This window comes from Nothoprocta perdicaria, unplaced genomic scaffold (genome assembly GCF_003342845.1).
Source record: "Nothoprocta perdicaria isolate Ctin4 unplaced genomic scaffold, notPer1 scaffold_465, whole genome shotgun sequence".
In the NCBI taxonomy this organism is placed as follows: domain Eukaryota; kingdom Metazoa; phylum Chordata; class Aves; order Tinamiformes; family Tinamidae; genus Nothoprocta; species Nothoprocta perdicaria.
In genome coordinates, this window is record NW_020455716.1 from 139,565 (window position 1) to 162,610 (window position 23,046).

Sequence of the window (23,046 nt, forward strand, 5' to 3'; positions counted from 1 at the left end):
GCTCACGGTGGCCGAGTACATGCGGGAGGCGCTCACCAACCCCGCGCAGGTGCGCGCCGGGCCGCGCCGGTGCGGGGCGGGCGCGGGGCCGGGCCGGGCCTCACGGCCTCTCCCCTCCGCAGGGCTACTACACGCGGCGCGGCGGCGTCGGCGAGAGCGGCGACTTCGTCACCTCGCCCGAGATGAGCCAGGTGTTCGGGGAGGTAACGTGGGGCGCGGGGCGCCGCGGCGGGGAGCCGCCCCCTTCCAAAGCAGGGCTCCCGTCCTTAAGTGACAGGAAGAGTCATTGGCCTCCCTCGTTTCTGCGTTGGAGCACCGTAACTTCTCCAAAGCCCTGAACATCAGTGCGCTCATGCTGGGTTCTGCATAAGCATATGGCCCTCAAGGAAGGTTCTTGCAAACATATTGGGGTAGCGACCCTCGTTTTCGGTGTAACTTAAGTCCTTTGGAGGCAGCAGATGGGAAAACATCCAACCCGTTCACGCGGCTTCCAGCTGCTGCTGCTGAGGGAACAGTCCCTGCCGAGGAGCAGGCTGAGGGCGGGTAGCCGCAGTGCCAGCTATTGCAGTGACTTCTCATCGCTGGTCCTTGTGCTACAAGCCTGGGATTGCTGCTAGATATCTTAGTCACTGGCAGGCAGAGGGCGGGTGTCGTCTCCCGTGGATTGTAAAGCTGTGTCTCTCGCCTGCGCTGCCTCCCCGGGGCAGCTCATAGGGGTCTGGTACGTCAGCGAGTGGATGGCGGCTGGCAAGCCCGGCGCGTTCCAGCTGGTGGAGCTGGGCCCCGGCCGGGGCAGCCTGACCCACGACATCCTGCGGGTGAGTGCAGCAGCACTGCGGGCCTCGTTCCCACGCACACGCACACCTGGCGCAAAGGACGAGGCTCTTGGATGATGCAGATTGCTGCAGAGATTAAATCTTACCTAGGAAGCCAGTCATTTGCCTTAGCAGACCTGCAGCTTGAATTCTTGTTAAAACAGAAACTTGCTGCTTCTGCTGCAATGACTGGGCCTCCAAAGTGAGCACAGAACTTGGGCCAGTGCTTGTGTGCAGTGCACACACACAGCTCCAAGTAAAACTTAATAGAAAGGGAGGGCAGGAATATTAGATTACAAATTATTTATAGGAAAGCATTATTTAAACTGGAAAAGTGAACTTGTATCGTTTTCTTGGAGAATTTCACTGATTTATTGTTTCTGAATTAACCCTTTCTGCTCCATCACTCTTGCATAAGTATACATTCATTAAAATATTTCCATTTCAAAAGCAGATTGCTAATGGGATTCATTCAGCACCTCAGAAGTTTTATTGTATTTATGTTTGTTAATGAAAAAGAATTGTACAAAGCATAGTGAAATATATAATAGCGGTTGGTGAGCACTCACCTCCTGAAGCAGGCAGAACTTAGCACTAGAGGAGCCACTTGCTTTAAGCCTATTACCATTTTGAATGAGCACGGGGTATTACTGTGCTTGCTGCTGCGTAACATTTGGTCTTCATTTGCCAGTTTGTCTAGAAGAAGCTTAACAGCTTTTATTAAAATTGAGCTAGGAATTCCTGTTTCGTTCTGGAACAGCAGTGAGGGCATTTTGCTAAGTGAAAGCCACTGAATCTCTACTCTTGAATATAAATACGGGAGACAACTTGCCTGTTTTTCATTCTTAACCATTTAATGTATATAACATGTGACTGTGCCTAATGGAACTCATCTGTGTTTATAGGTCTTCAAGCAGCTTGCCTCTTTACTTAGTAAATGTGATATTTCTATTCACCTGGTAGAAGTGAGTCCCAGACTCAGTGAGATCCAAGCACAGATGCTGACAGGAGGGCAGGTGCAGTCAAGCCCCAGGGACGACCCTGTTTACATGAAAGGCATTAGCAAGACTGGAATCCCCATCTCCTGGTACCGAGACATTCAAGATGTGCCACAAGGTGAGGAACCTGAAGGTGTCGTTACAGGGATGGCTCCTCTCTATTTGCCATTTTGGACAACTGAGGAGATCTTTGCTAGCAAGATATCCTTATAGCAGCTCCACAGCTCCATAACATCCATATTAGCTCCTCTTTCTGGTGGGAGCCTGACCCAGGATCTTGCCTCAGCCGCCCATAGTGGCAACCACTTCTGACAGTCTTCGTTTCGGAACAGTCACCTCCTCCATAAGCTCCAGCACTTCTTTGTGTGGCTCGGTTACTGACTGTGTTGCCTTAACATTAGTACAGGTGTTCAAAAGTCCTAAAAAACATACATTGTTAGCTAGCTGTGGAAATGTTGTCTTGGGATGCTTTCAATGCTGGAAATAATGACAATTATTTCATAGTGATATTAACTAGCTTAATTAAAATATTAAAAAAAAATTAAGTGGAAACTGCTTTTAAAGCACCATTTTGAAACAAATACTTGAACTTATTCTCTTTCTCCTTCCAACAGGTTACAGCTTTTATTTAGCACATGAGTTTTTTGATGCCCTGCCCATACATAAGTTTCAGGTATTGCAAGAAGATAATTGTGAATGTGCTTGCCTCTTTAAGGAAAAGAATTATGCTGCCAACTTGGACATATCCAGTGACTATGGTAGAATATTTCTAATCAGACCTGGACAAAGTAAAGCTTAATTTACCTGGTAATTGGACAAGATATTAGTAAAAAAGATTTATATTTTACTTAGTTAAGTCTCAAGTTTCTTATTATTGATGCTACATTAGTAAGAATTTAATTTCAGTATTATTCTATGTATTACTAGCACCAAAGAAGCTGAACTCTGAAGGCCTTTCATTTAAAAGGTGTAGCAAAACAAGGGCAACAGCAAAACAAAAGCTAGTTAGCTTTTAGAATAAACACTTGCAATGCCAGTGTATTAATTAGTTTATCAAAATCACTATTAGAAGCAGGAAAAATCTTTAGCAACTTAAGCATTGCACCAGACCAAGGTACTGGAAGTAGAGGAGGCAGCATTTTCTCTGTAGTATCATTTATTCCCTTTAAGTATAATGAAAGCTGAAGTTGTTGACTGTAGGCCAGGTTCTAGCACAAGCTTGTACCAAGGCAGCAATAGGTAGCTGTTAGTAGCATGTTACATTCTTAAAATTTCTGAGAGAAACATGCTAGTCTGACACATTAGTTGAATCAGAGATGAAATTGTGTCCTCATTAGGACAGAAAATCATTCCTCTGCGTTCATTAAACAGAGAACAGATAGAGGATGGCGTGAAGTGCTGGTTGATGAAGATCCAGAAGTTCCTGACCAGCTCCGGTTTGTCCTGGCACCATCCGCTACCCCTGCGACACAAAACTTTATTCAGGTAAGGTCCTAACTACTGAAACTAATACGTAGATCATTATTGGCTCTTTCAGATGCAGTTATTGCCTCTCAGTTCCTTTGGCAGCAAGGTTTGCTTATGCTGGCCTTGTGATTTTTCAATTCTGCACTAGCCTGAAGAAACAAGAGAGCACGTGGAAGTGTGTCCTGAGGCTGGGGTCCTCGTTCAGAGACTTGCCCATCGTCTAGAAAAGGATGGAGGGGCTGCTCTCATTGCTGATTACGGTCACGATGGAACCAAAACAGACACTTTCCGGGTAAGGTGCACACCTACTGCACTCTAGTCTTATTTTCAGCATTAATCTAATAATTGAAAGGTTTTAAGTGGATGTAATAGTAAAAAAATGTATTATGCCGCAACCATAAGACATAGCCCTGTGGTACTGCTTAATCTGAACCCTTTCTACATTTATCTCACATTTGCATGCCTGACTTCAGCAAAGACTAAGTTGGGAGGAAGGGTAGCCCCAGCTCTGGGAGCTAGAGTACAGCAATGCCAGCAATGCCCTCTTCCCATTTAATTTTCCAGGGATTCCGGAATCACAAACTTCATGATGTGCTGAAAGCTCCGGGTACAGCAGACCTGACGGCAGATGTGGATTTCAGCTACCTCCGCAAGATGACGCAGGGAAGAACAGCCACATTAGGCCCCATAAAACAGCGGGAATTTTTGAAAAACATGGGCATAGACCTCCGGCTGCAGGTAACAATAGTGTTGACAGATACAAACACAATTCTAATCCACAAATGATATTCAGAAACAGCAAGAGGCTAATTTAATAAGCTGGCTTTGTACAAACCTATTCAGGTTTGTTCTGATAGCAAATATTTTCCTTCTCTAGAGCTGTTGAGCAAACCTGATTGTGTTATAGCCCAGAGCATCCCATGGAAATGTTTGCAATGTGCATTGATGTACGAGGTCCAGCAGGAACCTGCCAGTTCCACTGGACATCATTCCTCTCAAATTGGTGCCAATAAAAAGATGCAGTAGGAGATGGCAGGTGTAAGGGAATATGTACAGGCCGGGCAGGTGCAACATGCCTTCTGTTTTCTTTCTAGGTGCTCCTCCAGAATTCACAGGACACGGCAACCCAGAAGCAATTACGTAACAGCTACGATATGCTGATGAATCCCAAGAAAATGGGAGACTGCTTTAATTTTTTTGCCCTGTTGCCTCATCACAGACTTACATATCCTGACCAGAAAGATAATACCCAACCACGAGCTCCCCTAGTCCCTGTTGCTGGCTTTGGTGAACTCTCACTGAAATAAGTGCAAAATGCCTAGGAGCGGACATTTTTAGGAGCAGTTTATTAAAATAATGAAAGGAGACTAACCTGAATCCTGTGCATTTCATGGTTTCACATACCCCTATGCTTTGCAGTACTGTGCTCAACAATATCTAGATATGCACTAAGGAATTAAACTATTTACAAGCCGTCTTTGAAGAGAAAGCAGGGGAAATGTCACACTTCATGCCTCCAGGCAATTTCCTCACAGCAGCCCCGCTTGAGGGCTTAGGCCCACGGTTTTGGGGGAGGCTAAATTAAAGCCGCTGCAAGGCACCCATCTGTTTATGGACCTACTCAAAAGGACGTGTAGACAGACAGAACTTGCACCTGCAAAAACAAGTGGATGCAGAAGAGGGAACCAACAGCCCCTCTCAGAGGCCTTGCTCTAGAGCCAAGACAAGGACTCACTCTGGAATCAAGTTAAAGCAGTTCCCCCTTGGCCCATGATAAAGGCATGATAAAAATATGCTTTAAATAGACCCAGCTGTGGTGCTTGTACAACCGGCAGTATTCACTGACACCCCTTCACTCTTCCCTAAAGGTCCCTCCAAGGTAACTGTGCAAGCAGGTGTAAACAGGTGTTAGGCACAAGGCTCCTGTTAGCAGCAATTCCCAGAACTGAGTTCAGACAAATGACAGGCACAAATAAAATGCAAGGTTTAGGAAGGAGCATTGGAGGGGTGTGACGGAGAGAATCTATGCAGATTAAAAAAGAAAAAAAACACAAATGTGGTAGGGAAATAAATTTTATTTTCAAGCTTATCAGAGGATATTTACAAACATGGGGATGTATAAAAATATAAAAGTAGTTGACAGTGTCCTTTTGAGGCTATAAATTTTACATGAGCTTTTTGTAGCATCATCGTAGCACTATTTCTTGAATGAATGCAACTGAATTCACGTAGGGGTAAGGATATTAAACAATGTATCTTACTGCTGTCAAAGTTTGCAGTAAAAGCAGAAAAAAGGGAATAAAATGTCTGCTATTTCTACTACTCAATGAAGTAACTTTATTTCTAATATATGTCTGATTTTTTTGGTTCCTCAACTATTACCTTGTGGCTTGTAGCATCTGTCCCTGTCAGCCTGCATGGATTGTCAGGCACTCTACTCCAAAAGCTTGCTTTTTTTTTTTGCCTTTTTTTTTTCCTTCTTTTAAATAAATGTTGAACAATAAATAGCTCATTGGTTAATGGCTGGGAGCAGAGCAGCCTTTAGGGGAGAGGCTCCAGCCAGGCCCTTTACTTCACTGTTGTCCCATCTTTCCTTTCCCCTCCCCTATCCCTGTTGTGTTTTTCAAACTGAGCTGTTTTCTTTCCCTTAAAGAAAAGCAGGAAAACCTGAAATGACAGCTCCAGTTAAAAAAAATGAAGTTTAAAAGGAGAATATACCTACATTATTCCAGGTGGGATGGAAGAGAGCAATGGCTTCACTGAAACTTGGTCACTTGACGGATGGAAGTTAGAAAAAAAGTGCTGCTTCCCTTACCAGACCTGGGCAAATACTCCCTAACCCACAGATTTCTGGTTCCCAAGGTACAAAATAGGTGCCTCTCCCAGAGAAGCATCGGTCCTGAAACCCTGCCAGCCCCGACAGGAGAGCAAGGTTAAGGGCCAAGTTCTGCCCCTTGGCAATTCCTTTACGCTTCAGTCAGCGTAAAAAGGAGAGAAAGGCGCTGAGTGCAGGCGCGGCGCGGGCTGCTGCCGGCAGGGCCCCTGCACAGACCTGAGAAAACGACGGTGCTGCCGAGCGGGTGCAGGGGACGCCGGGAAGGGGGCCGCTCTGCCCGCGGGGCTCCCAGCGCAGCCACAGAGAGCGCCGGGCGCCCGCGCAGGCTCCGGCCCCCACCCCGGCTCTGCCGGAGCAGCCTCCACACCTGCACCAGGCAGCAGCCACATCCACGGCAGCAGCCAGGGAGAAGTGGCCTGGGGGTGCCGCACGATGGGCCGGTGGGGAATAGCCCTGCAGAGCCCATGGACTACCCTGGATGTGGCTGCCAGCCCTGCAGCCACCTTGGGAAGTTTTATCTTTATCTATCAGCTTCGAAACAGGGTCTGCTCGACTACTTTCCTACCTCAACGACAGTAGGAAAAAAAAAAATACAGGCAGACAGACAATACTCATGGGAGAGAGGAGCTGCACCCCACAGGCTCCGCTGCCTTTGCAGCTCCAGCCTGTATCAGCACTAGAAGGTATGTGGAGCCAAGCTCCAGTTAAGCAGCACTGGCACCACATCAGGAGCACAGGAACAGCCACTCAGCACCCCAGCAGCACAGAGCTGTTTCCCCTCAAGCCAAAACACAAACCCACTTTTCCCGTATTTTTGCAGTAGGAGAAAAAAACAAATCTTTCTCTTACATCTATCTCTTTAACACAGAAGGCCTCAAACTTCCTTGAAATATCAGCCACTTTTAACTGATAGGCTATTCCTCTAAGGGAATTATTCCCTAAGAAAATCGCTGCTTCTAGTTGTGCCGCAGGTCAGTATGTGGTTAGGAATACGGCAGCTGAGGCGTAGGCAGAACCTGACCCAGGAGTTGCTTTTGGCCTCTCATCCACTGCTGCTCACAACCAACAAAGCCGAGCGCCGAGAGAGGCCAGGAGGGGCTGCGGGTTAAGGGGGGAGGCAAAGGCCCTGCCTCCCCCTGCCCAGCTGCTGATGCATCAGCAACTCAGAGCTCCGGAGCAAAGACAGGAGCAGGATACAAACTGCTCTCGACATACCAGACCAGGAAACCTTTAAAAACTCTTCTAAAAATCAAAAGTTAAGTATTCAAAACAACTGGAGAAAGTCATGTATAATCCCCTCTGGCTTCCCTTTTTTCCCCTCCCACCTCCTTTAGCTTGGAGCAACTTCTTCAGGCTGCAGGATGGGCAGCATCTGCTCCCTGTGCGCCACGGGAATGCTTTTAAGGCAAAACGCCTGTGGCCTGGACAAGTGCCACCCTGCACAGCAGCATGTTGTATCACGGGCGATTGCTCTGCTCTAAGAGGCAGAAGAAAGGACTAGCATTGCTTTGATTGTCATCTCCTTAGATTGTCAGCCAGCTCTTTTAGAGGAATGTAAGTAGTAAAGGGGTTTTCTTTCTTCAGGTACCTGGGAAAAAAGTTCAGCTAGGGCAAAGACAGATGCATTCAACTGTCTCAACAGCAGCAAATTATTCCTTCGTCTGTGAAGCCGTGTTCAGTCCTAAGCCACCATGCTTTGCTATCAGCCAAGGGGTTCCACACTCATTTCCTTGTACAGTCTCTTTCCACGATGCACAATCTAGTAAATGGGAGATGTATCTAAATAACAGAAAACAGTTCTCTATGGCCTAATACGTAGGGATTAGGAAACTGTTACAAAATTCTTATTGCATAAACTACAAAAAAAAATTGAAAAACTCACACAAAGCATCAGTCTGTGCACATCCCACCTCAGCGCCAGCTTGTGGCCACGCAGCCTGGTGACACGTTATCCAGCAGGGCCATCCCGCTGCCAGCGGCTACTCGTAGCTCAGTCCGAGACGGAGCAGCGCTTGCCAGACGACAGCCTCTCCCCCTGCAGTTTCTGTGCAGTTCTGTACACTAAGTGAGCAGCGCTCGGAGAGCAACAGTCGCTCCAAAACTCATCTCCAGTTTGTCCGAGTGCCCTTCTCTGCTGCAGTTCAGCGTAAGGAGCGACTCAAGGGTCTTCCTCCATGTCGTCTGGGTTGGGAGCCATGATGAAGTGCTGGGGGTACTCGAGGTTGTGCTCGCACGCGTGCTCCTTCCAGCGCGCGTCGTCGCTCTCGTGCGTGATGTAGCGCTCCCCGATGCGCGTCTCGAATTCTCTGAGGTCAAGCCAAGTCTGATAATCCTAAGCAGTGAGCAAGGTTCAACACGGCAGTTTAAGAAACAGCAGCACAGCGTTCCCAAGGAGAAATTAAGCAGTGGCTACTTTTAATATAAATAACCAGGAAATACAGCAGTGTGTGTTCCAAAGTCAAACCAAGCATGTGCATGCAGAACAGCTCAAAAAGAAAGAGGCCAGCATCTAAGACACTGCTGGTAACATTTATGAACATTCTTCTAGACATATCTAAGCTATACTACCAATTTAAATATGTACATTATATGTACATACATGAAATACTGCAATGTTCATATTCAATTCGTATTTTACTCTCAGTGTCTTCCAATTTATTTATGTGTGTATACACACACACAGAGTATTATGAGACTACTGTGAAAAGAATCAAGTCCAACCACAAAAATAAATCCTATTTCAAACCACAGTCTCCTAAAACAACTGCAAGCTGTAGCACACACTTGTGCACCGAAATGCATTTCAGTGGAGCTCCAGGCACCCATCACTGCCAGCACACAGGAAGCAGTGGGGAAAACATCAGGGCAGTGACAGGCAGGAAATGAGAAAAGTAATGGTGAGAGCAGACAAAATTTCATCCAAGTGAACCAGCCATTAAAGAGATGGGCACAATCCCTGAATGCATAAAATCTTAAAAATATTCAACAGAAATGTTCAAACCATTCTCAGACGGCTTTGTATCAGCCTAAAGGATTTCATCCCAAAAATATTTTTTCATCCACACAAAACATAAATTTTATAAACTTAACTAAAAAGAAGGCAGGTGGTTTTACCTGTAACCAGGGGTGACTAAGAGACTTGTCAACACTGAAACGTTTTCTCATCTTCACTTGAAGCAAATTATTTATTAAATCAATAGCTGCCAAAGAAACAGAACAGGTAAATTACTTTAAATACCATTCACCTGTACAATCACTCATGTACAGCAGTGAAAGATTATTAAAATACATGTATGTATAATAATCTGAATCAAGCTCTTATACATTTGATATAAAATATATTTACTCAGGTTAAGTAAGGTTAAAGAACAGGTATGAGGTAAGTTTTTGTTTTGTTTTTCTTAAATGAAACAATGAGAGCTTTACTATTTTACTACTTTTTTTTTCTTTGTCCTATTCATTTTAGCTATTTTCAGAAGTACATAAACAACCAGAGCATAATTCTGTGATCCAAAACCATGTAGATGATTTCACCATTTTGTGTGCATTCTTCCACATGCATCTCTGTATTAATCATATACACATTGTAAGCAAGAGTTTTAACAGTTAACTTTATAAAACTTCTGGGACATTAAAATCTGACAAGTGAGTTTAGCTTTGCTTAAGGTACCAAATCAACTTCTGCATCCAATTTTGAATCCAATGTTCTAATTATATTTGAGTTTGAATCAAACACATTTTAAGAGATCAGCAAATATTCATGCAAGAGCTAATTTTGCATTGGGATTTTTGGAAGAATGAGCTAAGCCTGCTGTTTACTGTGACAGAAAATTGCAAGTGTAAGGACTGGGGTAAATACAGTTTTTACACCAACTTTTCTTACTAAATCTCTCGACTCTCCCACTGAAAATGATCCAAAATACCAGAACTGCCAATTTCTGTTTCACAAACAAGTTAGCAGGTATTTACTTCTGTGGGCACGGTCTGCAGCAACCCAACTACCAATAATTTTCATGCTGTTAAGTCAAACTTGTGGTTCAGTTATATGCAGATAAAGACACAGTAATAGGAAAAAAATATATATATATTTCTTTACCTTCACTAGAGATTTCCTTCCAGGGATTTGGCGGGTACATAAATGCTGCATTTTGAATCTGATCATTTATATCCTCGTCTTCGTTGAAGGGGAAGGTGCCACTGAGGCTCACATAGACAATAACTCCCACCGACCACATGTCTAGGGAGCGGTTGTAGCCTTTGCTCCTGAGCACCTCCGGGGCGAGGTAAGCGGGGGTCCCCACCACCGAGCGCCTGAACGACTTCTCACCAATGATACGAGCAAAGCCAAAATCACAGAGCTTCACCTGCAACAGAAGCACATTTGAAACTGAGAAATCTCTGGTTCATGTCTCAAGCACACAGCTGCCCAAGACCAGGGGGCTCCTAGATCCCGTTTCTGCCACTAGTTGCATCTGGGGTGCACTAAATAAACCGCAATTTAAAGCCTCAAGTGACTGGCCTATGAGGCTGTGGATGAGCCACGCTCAAGGAGGAGATGTGAACTGGCCTTCACACAGCCACGACTGAGCAAGCAAAAATAAACTCTGCTCCAGACTCAGCAGCTTCACACAACACAGAATCCGAGTGAGAAATGTGCATGAAACCCAGCCCGCTCACATGCCTCTTAATCATATTTCATCATATTTCCAGGGAAATCTAAGCAGAAATCGCAGGCTGATTTTTTTGCTAGAGCTCAAACCCAGCTACCCCTGGGCAGAGGAGCAGTATGAACAGTTGTGGCCTGCACCAACGCTCAAATCTTCCTGGTTCTGGGAAAGCGTCTTATCTTGAAGACAGCAGACAAGGTCTTGCACAGATACAAGGTCCACATCAAGTCCATCACCAAACCCAAGTTAACAAACCCTCCTCCCAGGGTACAGGGGAAAGCAGCACCAAGGGCATCCGGGTGGCGTTACTGAATCCATCCACATAACATGAACCTCGTGGGATTGGAAGTATTTCCTTGAAGCACTACCTCAAGTAATTGCAGACTAAATCAGTTAACTATGGATCCCTTTTTAAGTTGCAGTGGCTGTATTTCCTTAACAAAGAACAATGAAAAGGTTTTTGTTTTTTTAATTTTCACTCACTTGAGGGAATGGCTCTGCTGATGCTAGTAGTACATTTTCCGGTTTTAAATCACAGTGCACAATATTCTTGAAATGTAAATTCCTCAGAGCAACAAGTATCTACAAAAAAAAAAAAAAAACGGAACATTTCCAAAACCAGTCAGCTGACTGAAAATGCCTTAAATATCAAAAGCCACACACCAAGTAGTACAATAATTTTATCTGCAGTCTTTAAAGAGTTAAAATGGTTAAACAGCACAAATAATATTCTTGCTGCCGTATCAAGATTTGGAACTGACAGTTTTTATCTTCCTTTTTAAGCTGAAGATCATATGTTGGGAAACATTAAGCTTTCTGAAGAGCATCACTGGATGTCTGTAGTTTTATATTTTGGGGAAGAATGGCAAAATTCAGAATCGAATAAATAGAGAATTCTTTCTGTTTTTATTCAGCTTCCACTAGCTTGGCAGCACCTGTGCTGTCCCTCCAAAACAACTGTACTGGAAGCCCCTTCCCCTGACCCCCCTCCCAAATAACACTGGAAGCCAAGTCCACTCTATCCTCTGGAGACAGATGGCCCGAGCACCGACCTGTGTGACCATGAACTTCGTTATACGCTCCGGCAGCCGACTTTTCTCGCTGGAGAGGATCATCTCCAGCATATCCCCGTGCAGCTTCTCCATCACAACAAAGACCCGCTCCGGCGTTTCAAACATACATTCCAGGTTTACAATCCCAGGGTGGTGCAAATTCTAAAATCAAGCGGTACAAGGACATCAGGAAAGTTGAAGCATCAAGTTATATTCTGAATTATGCGGGTATTTTGAACCATTAATGAACCATATATGCACTTAAGGAGAGAGTTAGAGATGAAAAACAAAGTACCTGAAGGAAAAAGGTATTTGAAACATGCCGGTTATCAGCATTAAGACTAATTCGTTTGACAGTAATTATACAAAGCAATTTTACAGTTAAAACACTCAGCAGCTTGAGTACAGAACACAAGAATAACATCCATGAATCAGTGGGCCAGGAGTGGTGATGAGACAATCAAAAGTCATACACATTTTTCTGCTACCTAGGGGAGACATCACAGAACCAAAGGAGATGCAACTCCTCTACAGGGAGGAGATGCTACCACCTGCTTACCTACTCCATCAAATATTAAGAAATTCCCACACTCGTAAGATTCTCTTTTACAGAAAGATTCAGAGGTCTCACACAGATTTAGAAACCAATTCAGAGCATTTACACACATTAAAAATAATCTTATTAGTGACTTATTTCAGAAGCTGCAATGTGATCTAGAAATATTTCTATACCTGGAGAATAGCCACTTCATTACGAAGCTGACTTTCCTGTTTGGTTGGAAACCTCATCTTGTCAATGACTTTGATAGCCACATCCCTTCCAGACTTCCTGTGTTTTCCTAAAAAGGAAATTAACGTCAGACATCAAGAAGTAGAAGCAATTCATAGCTACAAAATATACCAGCAGAGTATACCTCCTTTTGGAGGAAACAAGTGTATTTTGTGGAAGTGCAGAACATATCAATATTTATATTTAAATTTACAACTGGTAAATGAGTAACAAGAAGTGATCTGCCTGAACAGGAAGGCCGTAGGTAAGTTTAAATCAGCTACTGCTCTGCTGTCAGGCCGCACATTGCCCATAGGAACAAGCTTTCAAGTGATGTTTTCCCTCGCACAAGTGCCCTGCAAATTGACAAGTGTTACTGAAACTTCCACAATCTTGTCTCTGATATTACAAAAAAAAAAAAAAAAAAAAATCAGGACCAATGTGAACAAAATGTACAAAGTTCTCTCCAGTTGTTTCAGCAAACGCTTTCATGGGCTCCGTGTGCACAGGTGGCAATATCTAATGCTCTGTGAGAATGTGGGGTAGCTCAGTGCCCCGAAGAGGAAAAGATTAACTCCCAGAAGGCAGACTATTGCTCTCAGAAAGCTCTAAAGGCCTAGGCTAAGGTGAAAGTGCTGATTATGCCAAATATTTCTTGCTGCAGCTTGCAGCAGCTGACCGAGAAATATTCTGCAACACAAGGAGATTTCAAGAGCTAAAGGACCAGCTGTGACTCCTTACAGACGCTCCCAGCAAGTGCTAAGCTGTTTTCTTTCACGTGCAAATCAGGAAGATTAACAGGATCACATACTGAAAGACCTTGACAATCTACAAAACTAATACTAATCTAAAACAAACTAATATCAAAAAAAAAAAAAAAAGCAGAAAGTATCTGTTCAAAGACACAAAGCTATGGGAAGCTCCTGTAGGAAGAGGAATCCCACACAGGGCTCCAAGGCAGGTGGTTCCAGCGTCCCAGGCAGGCAGGGCTCTGGGGAGCGGAGCTGCCAGCCTGGCCTCACCCGCTGCTCTGCACCAGGACACGGGAATTGCTCCCATGGGCTGCTCCATGGAGCAGGCAATGGACCTGCCCTAAAGAACGTCAGGAATAAGGGGCCCAAACCAGGTTCATCTCCACTGGAGAAGATGCGGTCGATTGAGAGAGGACTCAGTTCCCAAGGGGTCTAACGAGGCTGCCAAATAGACTTAGCGACTAAAGAGCAAAAAACTGCTAGAAGAAATTTACATTAGTTCGAATACAGGGATTAAACTACACAGCGGGGTGTTACATGAAGCAGCATGAAACTAGAATCTGTGAAGGCAGATTCATCTAGGGAGTTTTGTCATTCTGTATCTTGTAAAAATAAATCAGCAATTTTTAGGAATAATATTGGAAATCATTGATATTTACAGCTAGTATGATTTAAAAATCTACAAATTCCAGGAGTGCAATTGTGATTTCAAAATAAAAAAAAAAATCTAACAAAATGTAGCAGAAATATCATTAGGAACCAGATGCAAAACGCAGAAGATAAATACTGGGTTTCAAGAGATCTAAAATACAAAACCAACAGAGTACTTACTATAGCAACTAGACTAGAGCTAAAACTAAAAATGACTAAAGAGTAACAGAAATCCTTTCCCTATGCAAAGCACTACAATGGTACAATGGTTAGTGACAAGTTTACATCAGCAAGAAAGTGCCAAAAATTTCTTTTTATCCCTCCACATTTTTCAGACCCTTCAAAACTAATCAGAAAAAAATGAAACAAAAAAAAAAAAAAAAGGGTGTGGGGAGGGAAAGAGCTCTTACTGAAAAAAAAAACAGAAACTGGATGTCATTATCTTTTAGTTATTGATTTTCAACTTGTAAAAGGTGGAGTTTTGTACAGAATTTTAGAATATAGGAGAAAAGAAAGGGGTCAGATATTGTAATAATTAAAATGCTTTCTGTAAAGTATAGGGACGCAGCAAAAGAAGCATCCTAATTTTATCTTATTTCTTCAAAGAAAAGGGTTTGTTGTTATTATTTCAATAAGCCTAAAGAGCTGAGAACAGAGTATTATAAACTAGCAGATCTAGTCTCCCAAACACCAGCAACAGCTCAGCAATGTGCAGGGACAAGTAAAAGAATCTGATTAATTTTATTTTTTTTTCTCTTCCAGCTTGGGATGTGGAAGGGAACACAACCTCTCCAGAGTGATGTAAACCAGACCATCCAAATTCTCTGAAGTAACAGACTATTTAACTGCACAATTAACACACAGAAGAATCAAAACCACACTCTTTTCTAACTAGAAAGACAACAGGACAGAAGTAGAAAGGCTCCCACACTTAACCCATTAATTACCATTTTTTTTCTTCCTTTCCAGCTTTACAGTCTTCTCTACACTTTGCATAGAATATATGGGATGAAAAGGACAGTGACCTAGTTCAGATATTATGTTTACAGTTTTTATTTTGTTCATAACTTACAAAGAATTTCTAACATAAGCTTTTATATAAAGAGGTGATAAAGCTACATCCGAAACATCAAACTGACACTTTGTCAAAAATAAATTTATTCTTCTGCTGCAAGGAATTTGCAGTGAAACACGTTTGCACAAAACAAACTCTTGTTAGTGTCAAAGCACAACCCAGAAAAAAAAAAGTTATCTTCTTACTGATTTCAGTTGCATTTCACAGATATCAGTTAAAAAAGGTATAACTAATAGCCTTTTTAAACAAATAATTTCTTATAGTGTATAAGAAACAGAATTAGAATTTGCAATAATAAATCAAAACCACTAACCAAGGCCTGAATTCAAATTAGAGATTTCATTGCTTTTAACTGAGATCAAAATATGACATACTCTCTAAACTGTTTTTGATGTTAAGGCATAACCTCAAACATATAAAATGAATTGTAAGAAAGAAGTAAGAGACTAAATCAGAATAATTCTATTTGTTCTTGTTTTTTTTTTTTTTTTTCTTTTTTTTGGTCGGATAAACTTTATCTACACAGCCTAGATTTAGCTAAACAAATATGAAAAGGGTAATGATATCAAATAAACACACCGTCCTCCTTAACTATATATATTATGGAATCTGCTATAATTTACCTCCATAGACAATGCCAAACTGACCAGAACCCAGAACTTCGTCAGCAAATATCTGGTACACAGAGCTGATATCCTAATGCATGTAAAAAGAAAATAAAATAAATCATTTAAAAAAATCAGGAATAATCAAAATGTTCATAAGCGTATTGGTTATTACTAGCTAAGCTGTATTAAAATTATATGTTAATCAAACCAGACAAAGGAAGTCGTCATTACAGTGGGGAGGAGGGAAGAAATCTCCTGAAGAGGTTCTGCTTAGCTGCACTGCATGCAAGAACATGCACTCATATAAATCAAGAGCTTGCTGAGTGAGGAGCACTCCAGTTCAATTTATCACAAAGCACTCTTTAGCTACAGTATACCCTGGTGTTGCGTTCGCCCTGAGATACTATAAATTACTTTGGAGTACCCTGACAAATAAACGATATTGGTATATGATGTATACGACTCACCACATTCTCCTGGACTTGGCAGTTTGAAACAGAGATGCTGAGGGATAACTCCTCTGCAATTGAAAAGAAAATAAGGCAATAAGGGAAAAAGATGTGCAGCCTTTGACTTTAAGAAAGAACTAACATCTTTACTGACTTATAACTTGGTCACAGTAAAAGGATTATCACTGATGTTCTGCAGAAACATCTTGAACTCAAAATTCACAGATTGATTAGATATCTGTTTGGGGGGAGGGTGCTGGAAATATTTGTCCATTTTTAATCCCATCCCCAATTACATAAACAGTAAAGCATTACAAGTGTGTACACTGTAAAGAGCTGGAGACCAAAAGCAATAACAAGCTGGTAGTTGTATCATAGTTCCTTGAACTACCAAGAATTTCTGGTACTTTCAGAAAAATACAGGTAATAGGATTAGTAGATCATTTATATTCAAACATGGTTACTAACTTTCTGCGGCATCAGGATATACATAAATAATGCACAAAGATAAGTAAAGAGAAGGAAGCACTCAGGCAAAGCAAACAACAGAAGACCTGAAAATCTAAACACACATACACCATTTAAACAATCTTAATTTCATGAATAAACTATAGACTCATATCAATCTCCGGAATTTAAAAGCATATTTAAGAGGTGTCATCTGATACTGTGCAATTAAAAGTATCTGATGCAGTAAAGAACTTCTCAGCAGGCAGCAGATGTAGACATGCAGTTTCATCACAGCAATAACATGGAGATGCACAGAGAGAGAGACGCATCGAGTCAAAAACATTCCTTTTCTTTTGACTTCAAGTGAAAGGTCAGGCTTCTCAGACAAGCAGACACTTCAAGTTTGCTATGGTAACTCTTGGAAAACAGAGGAGAAATTTGCATATAATGTAAATACAGAATATACTACAGATTTATTAGCACTCTGGAAAGAGCCTTTATCACCTAAGTTGGGACTTTTTACTCTAGAAATTGTCAGAGAATGAAGAAAATGCCTGTATCTGATTTTTGGCACCTGCACTTTAAGTCAAAAAAAAGTGACTTATAGTCACTAATACTATTTCTCAAAAATTAAGTTTCTCTGAACACTGCATCCGAAATATAAATTGGAATTACAGCTATCCATGTATCTACTGATTATTGTTCTCTCCTCTAGAATAGCCAAGTTCGCACTGCAGTAAGAGCACAGGACATAGATATATGGAAAAATAAGCAAAAAAGCATACAAAATTACTAAGGACAACACATATATGACAAACTGCAGCAATACTGAAATAAATTAAGTAGAAAATGAAAACATCATAGCTTCTGGAACTGCTTAAGAGAACACATTGAAACCTTGTCCATGGATGTCTGGAGAGCAGAAAATACCTGTTGTCTTACTCTAGGTAGAGGCTGAGTTACTCCCTCCAAATAAGCTGATTTTTCTTAGTGTCTGAAATATGTAAGAATAATGACTGAAAATTTGTCATATATTTTTGTCATGTATTCATGTATCTGAAGAAATCAGTATACTTAATGCCAGAATTCATTATCATTCAATGTGTAGATCTATATCAGGTAATAAACCACTGTTTGTTTCCTCTGCCTTTAATCTCCCCTTCAACCTCTCAGATCAGAAATATCCTATGACACATTTTGGTACCCAAAGTGCCAGGTACAGGGGTCAGGAAGGATTTTTTTCCCCTGGGTCAGACTGGAAGGGCACACTAACTTTTTTGATGCTTCCCTTACTAAAACATGGCATTAATTGACTGCCTAGTGCCTTTTGGTTATTTTCACCTGACAAATTCACTGATGCTGGAAGTATTTCCAGAACTAGTCATGTCCTTCTCCTTTCCTCCTCTTTTTATTCTAAGAATGAAGTATTTGAGGCTTTGGATTATTTAAAGTAAAAGTCTTAAGTTAGTGAATGGTTTTGGAAACACACTTCATGGCTCACAGAGCGCAAGAAGGAGGGGAAGAACAGATACTTAGTCAGCATTTCAGAATTTAAAAAACAACATGTAAAACTAGTCTAAGAAAAGGTGAAAACACCATCCAAAATTCACAGTAATTCTTTATGATCCTGCAAACCTGGACATACCAAAATACTTGCCCATCTGTATCCCTCTATTCTCTATCACTTTCAAGTTCTAAAATAAAAATGTGATTATTTACTAGACCTGCACAATCGTCTTCTTCATTTTTACAGAAAAAAAAAAAAAAAATCTTTGCAAGTCTCTTGGGGACTCTTGTTTTAAAGTAAACCTTTAAAGTAAACTTTTTCCCCTGTAATTAAATGCAAATGCCAGTACAGACACTTGTTTGTTTTCCATTTCAGGCCCTGGTTGTATGTGCAAGTGCTTAAGATTAGCATCTATTTGTTCTTAACTGCTGCTGATTTTACCATACATCCAGAGCAAGCAGATATCAGAGACAGAAACTAACCCTGCCAGCAGGCATACAGCTACAGGAGGATGAAGGAGTAGCTGGAAGAGAAAAGGAAACTAGAGAAGAGAAGCACAAGCCTCAGGACAGGCTGCAAATGAATGCTGTCGTGAGGAATTCAAGAGCTGCTTGAGGAGACCACAGAGTGTAGCTGATAATGAATCTGATTCTATGCTAGAGGAAGAAAGGGAGGTCATCAGAGGAAGAAAAGTGTATTTTTTCCTAGTACTTGCAGCTCAGCAGTTCTTCCTCCCACTGGCACCATTTACATTTCATCACTAGCTCCTTTCCTTCTTAGCTATAGAGACATGTCACAGATTGGAAAGAATGATAGCAGATAATATCGGAAGGCATCCAAATCTAGTTCTTTCAGATTAGATATATTTTTTAAAGTAGGTTAAAAAATACTTAAAGTATGGGGGTTTTTTGTTTGTTTTTTACACATCAGGTCACAACGTGCTCTTACACTTCTATGATAAATCTTTGTAACATACATTTGTATTGAAACTGATTCTCAGCTACTGCTGAATGCTACAACAGATGAAAAGGTTTCCCCATATATCCTCCACAAAGTTGAGTGCCAATTTCTAGAAACTTATAGAAAATTATGACCCTAATTCAGCAGCGAACAGAAACATCTGCTATATAACCATTTGGCTGAAATGGAATCTGTATTAACAACAGCTTCAGAATAGGAACAATAGTGCCTTGTCTGCCTGCTTACTGTGATCTTTTCCTTGTCCTGTAGCAGTACAAACGCTAGCTTGAGGAGTGACTGGCATCAAAGCCTGGCGAATGGCTTTCTCCCAGCCCTGAGCTACGTCAAGTCCAACTCCGGTGGCAGCAAGAACAGGACTGTGATGGCTGCTGCCATTGTTTTCTCCAACAAAGTACACCATCGTGTCAGTGATGATCTCAAAACAGTATGGGTTGCTGCCCTGCACCATGTTTGAAAAATCTCGAGGCTGAGTCACCTGGAGAATTTCTGAAAGTGGAATCTCCTGAAGAAAAATATTAAAGATTAAAAAAAATATGAAAACATAGATAATATTTCAATATACTGATATTCTGAACTTAAGATGTTTGTAAAGAAATCAAAAGCAAATACATCAGAAATTAAATATCAAGCTTTGTAACTAATGACACACTGTACACAACTACTAACCTCCCCAACCTTCTAAACTCCTCCATACATTCCTAGAAAGACTTCTAGCCCCACCACAGCGCGCTCTGTACATTTATTACTCTCTATGCATACTGTGCTTATTCAAATGATGCACATGTATAAAACGCCCCCCCTGTAACTTACACAGCTTAACTAAATACAACCATGACAGTGGCGGAGGGGGGAAGAAGAAACAACAACGTTACGAAAAGGATGTGATTAGGTGAGCTAGTCAACAAGCGTCACTTTACAGGACTATATCATTTCAAGAAAGATTCTCTTTCATATAGATATTATGAATTCCTATCAACCTCTCTACCTTGTCACTACCTTGTCACTGCAAGGTACAAGCAGCGTTAGAGAACAGATCTGAAGGCAGAAATGGCTAAGTTGACACCAGCTGGAGAAGGCCCATTCCACACGTGTGGAGGTGTGCAAAGGCACAGCGCTTTCCAGAGCTGTGAACAAGCAGGTGAACACCGCACTGGTATTAGGGCGGGGAGTAAGAGACAGTAGTTTCTTAAGAAAGACAGCACATACACAGAGATATAACCACCGAGTCTAACAGTAAAGACTAACAACCTGAGATTAAGCCTGATAAACAAATAACCTCAGATTAAAAACAAACACAAACAAAAAAAAGGAGTGAAGGAGCGGGCAAGATGGAAGGGCTAAAAGCAGTGGCAGGACAGAGTAACAAGCAAGGAAGGTATTTTACCAGCTGTATTTTGAATGCACGGGGCAATACAGTTATCAGGGAGGTCTGAGAAGAAAAGACTGCATTGGTCAAGATAGGGATCAGAAGGATCTGGACAAGAGTTTAACTGGGTGTACAGAGGAAAGGCTTGATCTGAGAGATGTTACAGAGGAAGAAGCTGCAAGATTTGGGCCCCCACCTGAAGGTGCAAGACAAGAAAAGGAGAAATCTTGTTTATATATTTGAAGCCATTTCCTGAATATTCCGCTTCCAAACACATTATTAACAATGTGCTGAATTTATTATATAATGTCAGGCACAAAATACATTTTCTCTAGATCTTGCTAGGCCTAGAATTTTTTTTTTGTAAACTTTAAAATAAAACACATAAGCATGCAAACTTTCAGTCACAGCTTACAGAAGGCAAAAATTCCAACACTTAACTACGCTGGCCACCTAGCCAGCACACTTATCTAGTAATTGGGATGAAAACTTAATATGCTAGCAATTCGGAAGAACAGCACACACAAAACACAAGGAGAGACAGACTTAAGGTAATTAAGAGGAGATGCAATTTCTGACACTTAGTCTTGGTCTTTCATATTTATAAACTTCGGCCAATAATTAACTTGCCCCAGTTTTGATTTCAGAAATGAAATGCAGCTAATACTTATCATACTACTTCTAGGCACATTTCAGGTCTATTAAGCATTCTGTGCAAATCAAGCACAACATAATTGTTGCTTATTAATTACCTTGTAATATTTTGTTCCAGATTCATTTTGAAACAGTGTGAGGCACTTGCTGTCCAGTCTCCAGTAATGTCTTTTTCTCTACAAAACATACAGCACAACTATATATAAGGAATATATCACTGCTAGATCCTTTATTATTATTATTATTATTTTTAAATGAGAATTGAGAAATACTAAGATCATCAAATAATGTTAACCTACATCACATTTTTGTCTAGATACAGTAGATATAGAGCACTTAAAAATATTTGGGGATTACAGGATTTTGTTAGGTGTTTTTAAACTTCAAGGTGAGCCTTATAAAATTATTTCCATAAGCCTGAAAACAAGAAAAAAATGCAACAAAACCACTAACCTTATAGTAATTATAGTGACAACAGTTGTTAATTCGTAGAAGTAACAGTCTGCACAGGTTTTACTCAAGGTGTATGTGCTCACAAAATATCCATTTATTTTCACTTAATAATGATTGTGGGACTTGCACTTGCTTTCTCTTGCCCCCAAAACAATGTCTACAAGGGTTGTAGGACTAAGTAAGTTGAACAAGTCCTTAATTCTTTTCTCAACACAAAAAGGTCGTAAGTGGCAGAAAAGAACGATGGATTGTAAGATTCAAAAGGACAAAATATCTTGGGGCTGGGGTGAGAAGTCACAACATACAGCAAGTATTCAATTTATGGAAGGCTGCACCAATAAGTAACATCATCTCAAACAAACAAAAAAAAAGTTGCTGCACATAACTATCTTATATTCTGGGCACAAAACCTTTCCTAAAATAAGTAAGACTTTTAGAAAGCTAGTATGTCTGTATAGATCTAACTTACTTTGCTTGTCCTGTGCTCTTATAGTTTGACATTCACTTTCTTTTTTTCTGATGGAAAAAAATCAATGACCCCTATCTCTAGCTTAAGAAAATTTAGAAATGCCCTTATTATACTACACGGAGTCAGACATGGGAATGTAAAGATTATCCCATAAGGCAGTCAAAGGAATCTAGCAGATGAATGAATCTAACTAGATGGAATTCTATACCAGGGCTAAGTAGAAACTGGGTCATGGCATACAGGTGCACCTCTCTTTTGGACTTATATTTATTAAATTATAAATCATGGAAGACTCTTTGTGAGGAGATGGCTAAGGAACAGGTGACAGGTACTTACGGATTCAAATTGTTAATATACTATTAGAAAAAAGAAAGGTCTTGGAATGTAGAAAAATAAAAATACAGACAAGAAGGGAGAAAAAACATTACAATGAGAAAAAAATACAAATAGTGAAATACTCTATTATGCAGAGTCAGCAGGCAGTGTACAGATGTCGCTGCAAAAATGAACCCCTATGAAACTGATGGCAATCCCGAGTTGTTTTAGGAACATGAAATAGCCCCATGTTGCAGAGAACAGAATCATCATGGGAAATGGCTGATACTGTAACGCCCAATACAGAAGCTCCCTCCCATTAGATTTCAGAGTTTGCTTGGCTGAAGATTTCTTGCTCTGGAACAAAATACTTTATTTGGGCAGCCTTTTAATAGATGTCATGTATGAAATATTCAGACAGATGGAAGAAAAAAAGAAAAGGGAAAAAAAGATCACTGTTCTGTGAGAGCGTCCAAAAGAGTCCAAGGAAAAATGTAATGGCTGCATTGAAAGACTATGTTGAAAGCCAAACACTAGGTCTGCCCTAAATACTGCTGGCACCGTTCTTCTGTCTACCACCTGGTCATGTTTTTCCTATAGCTAAAAGATGATAAAAAGTGTCTTTTAGGCAGAAAGACACATAAACAAACAATTTATTTTCATGTTTATCTTGGGCCTTAAACATACCGTTCATTTGAGAATTTAGAAGTGC

General features: G+C 41.1%; 2 protein-coding genes across 3 annotated transcripts in view; one reads left to right on the top strand and one right to left on the bottom strand.

Annotated features, from left to right (window-relative positions):
* Positions 1-7: 7 nt before the first annotated feature.
* Positions 8-5,578, top strand: NDUFAF7 (NADH:ubiquinone oxidoreductase complex assembly factor 7). The gene is made up of 9 exons (XM_026046964.1): positions 8-49; positions 123-203; positions 708-818; positions 1,721-1,931; positions 2,428-2,486; positions 3,185-3,298; positions 3,429-3,572; positions 3,845-4,018; positions 4,375-5,578. Exons 1-9 carry the CDS (start codon positions 20-22, stop codon positions 4,585-4,587), a joined length of 1,137 nt encoding a protein of 378 aa, XP_025902749.1. The 5' UTR covers positions 8-19; the 3' UTR covers positions 4,588-5,578.
* A 2,026-nt stretch (positions 5,579-7,604) lies between these two features.
* PRKD3 (protein kinase D3) overlaps positions 7,605-23,046 on the bottom strand; it is a 38,982-nt gene continuing 23,540 nt past the window's right edge. For both annotated transcript variants that reach the window (XM_026046961.1, XM_026046960.1), the window contains 10 exons: positions 21,196-21,273; positions 19,303-19,579; positions 16,158-16,210; positions 15,706-15,778; positions 12,568-12,674; positions 11,836-11,997; positions 11,267-11,365; positions 10,213-10,480; positions 9,231-9,316; positions 7,605-8,448 (listed from right to left, as the gene is read on the bottom strand). In XM_026046961.1, coding sequence (XP_025902746.1) covers positions 8,275-8,448; positions 9,231-9,316; positions 10,213-10,480; positions 11,267-11,365; positions 11,836-11,997; positions 12,568-12,674; positions 15,706-15,778; positions 16,158-16,210; positions 19,303-19,579; positions 21,196-21,273 — 1,377 coding nt within the window. In that variant the 3' untranslated portion in view covers positions 7,605-8,274. The remainder of the gene's footprint in view (positions 8,449-9,230; positions 9,317-10,212; positions 10,481-11,266; positions 11,366-11,835; positions 11,998-12,567; positions 12,675-15,705; positions 15,779-16,157; positions 16,211-19,302; positions 19,580-21,195; positions 21,274-23,046) is intronic.

Excerpts from the sequence above, each read along its gene's own strand:
- NDUFAF7 (XM_026046964.1), top strand. The coding sequence starts at position 20 with ATGCGGGAGGCGCTCACCAACCCCGCGCAG. Across the intron at positions 819-1,720 it reads TGACCCACGACATCCTGCGG|GTCTTCAAGCAGCTTGCCTC; the intron begins GTGAGTGCAGCA and ends CTGTGTTTATAG. Across the intron at positions 4,019-4,374 it reads GCATAGACCTCCGGCTGCAG|GTGCTCCTCCAGAATTCACA; the intron begins GTAACAATAGTG and ends TTTTCTTTCTAG.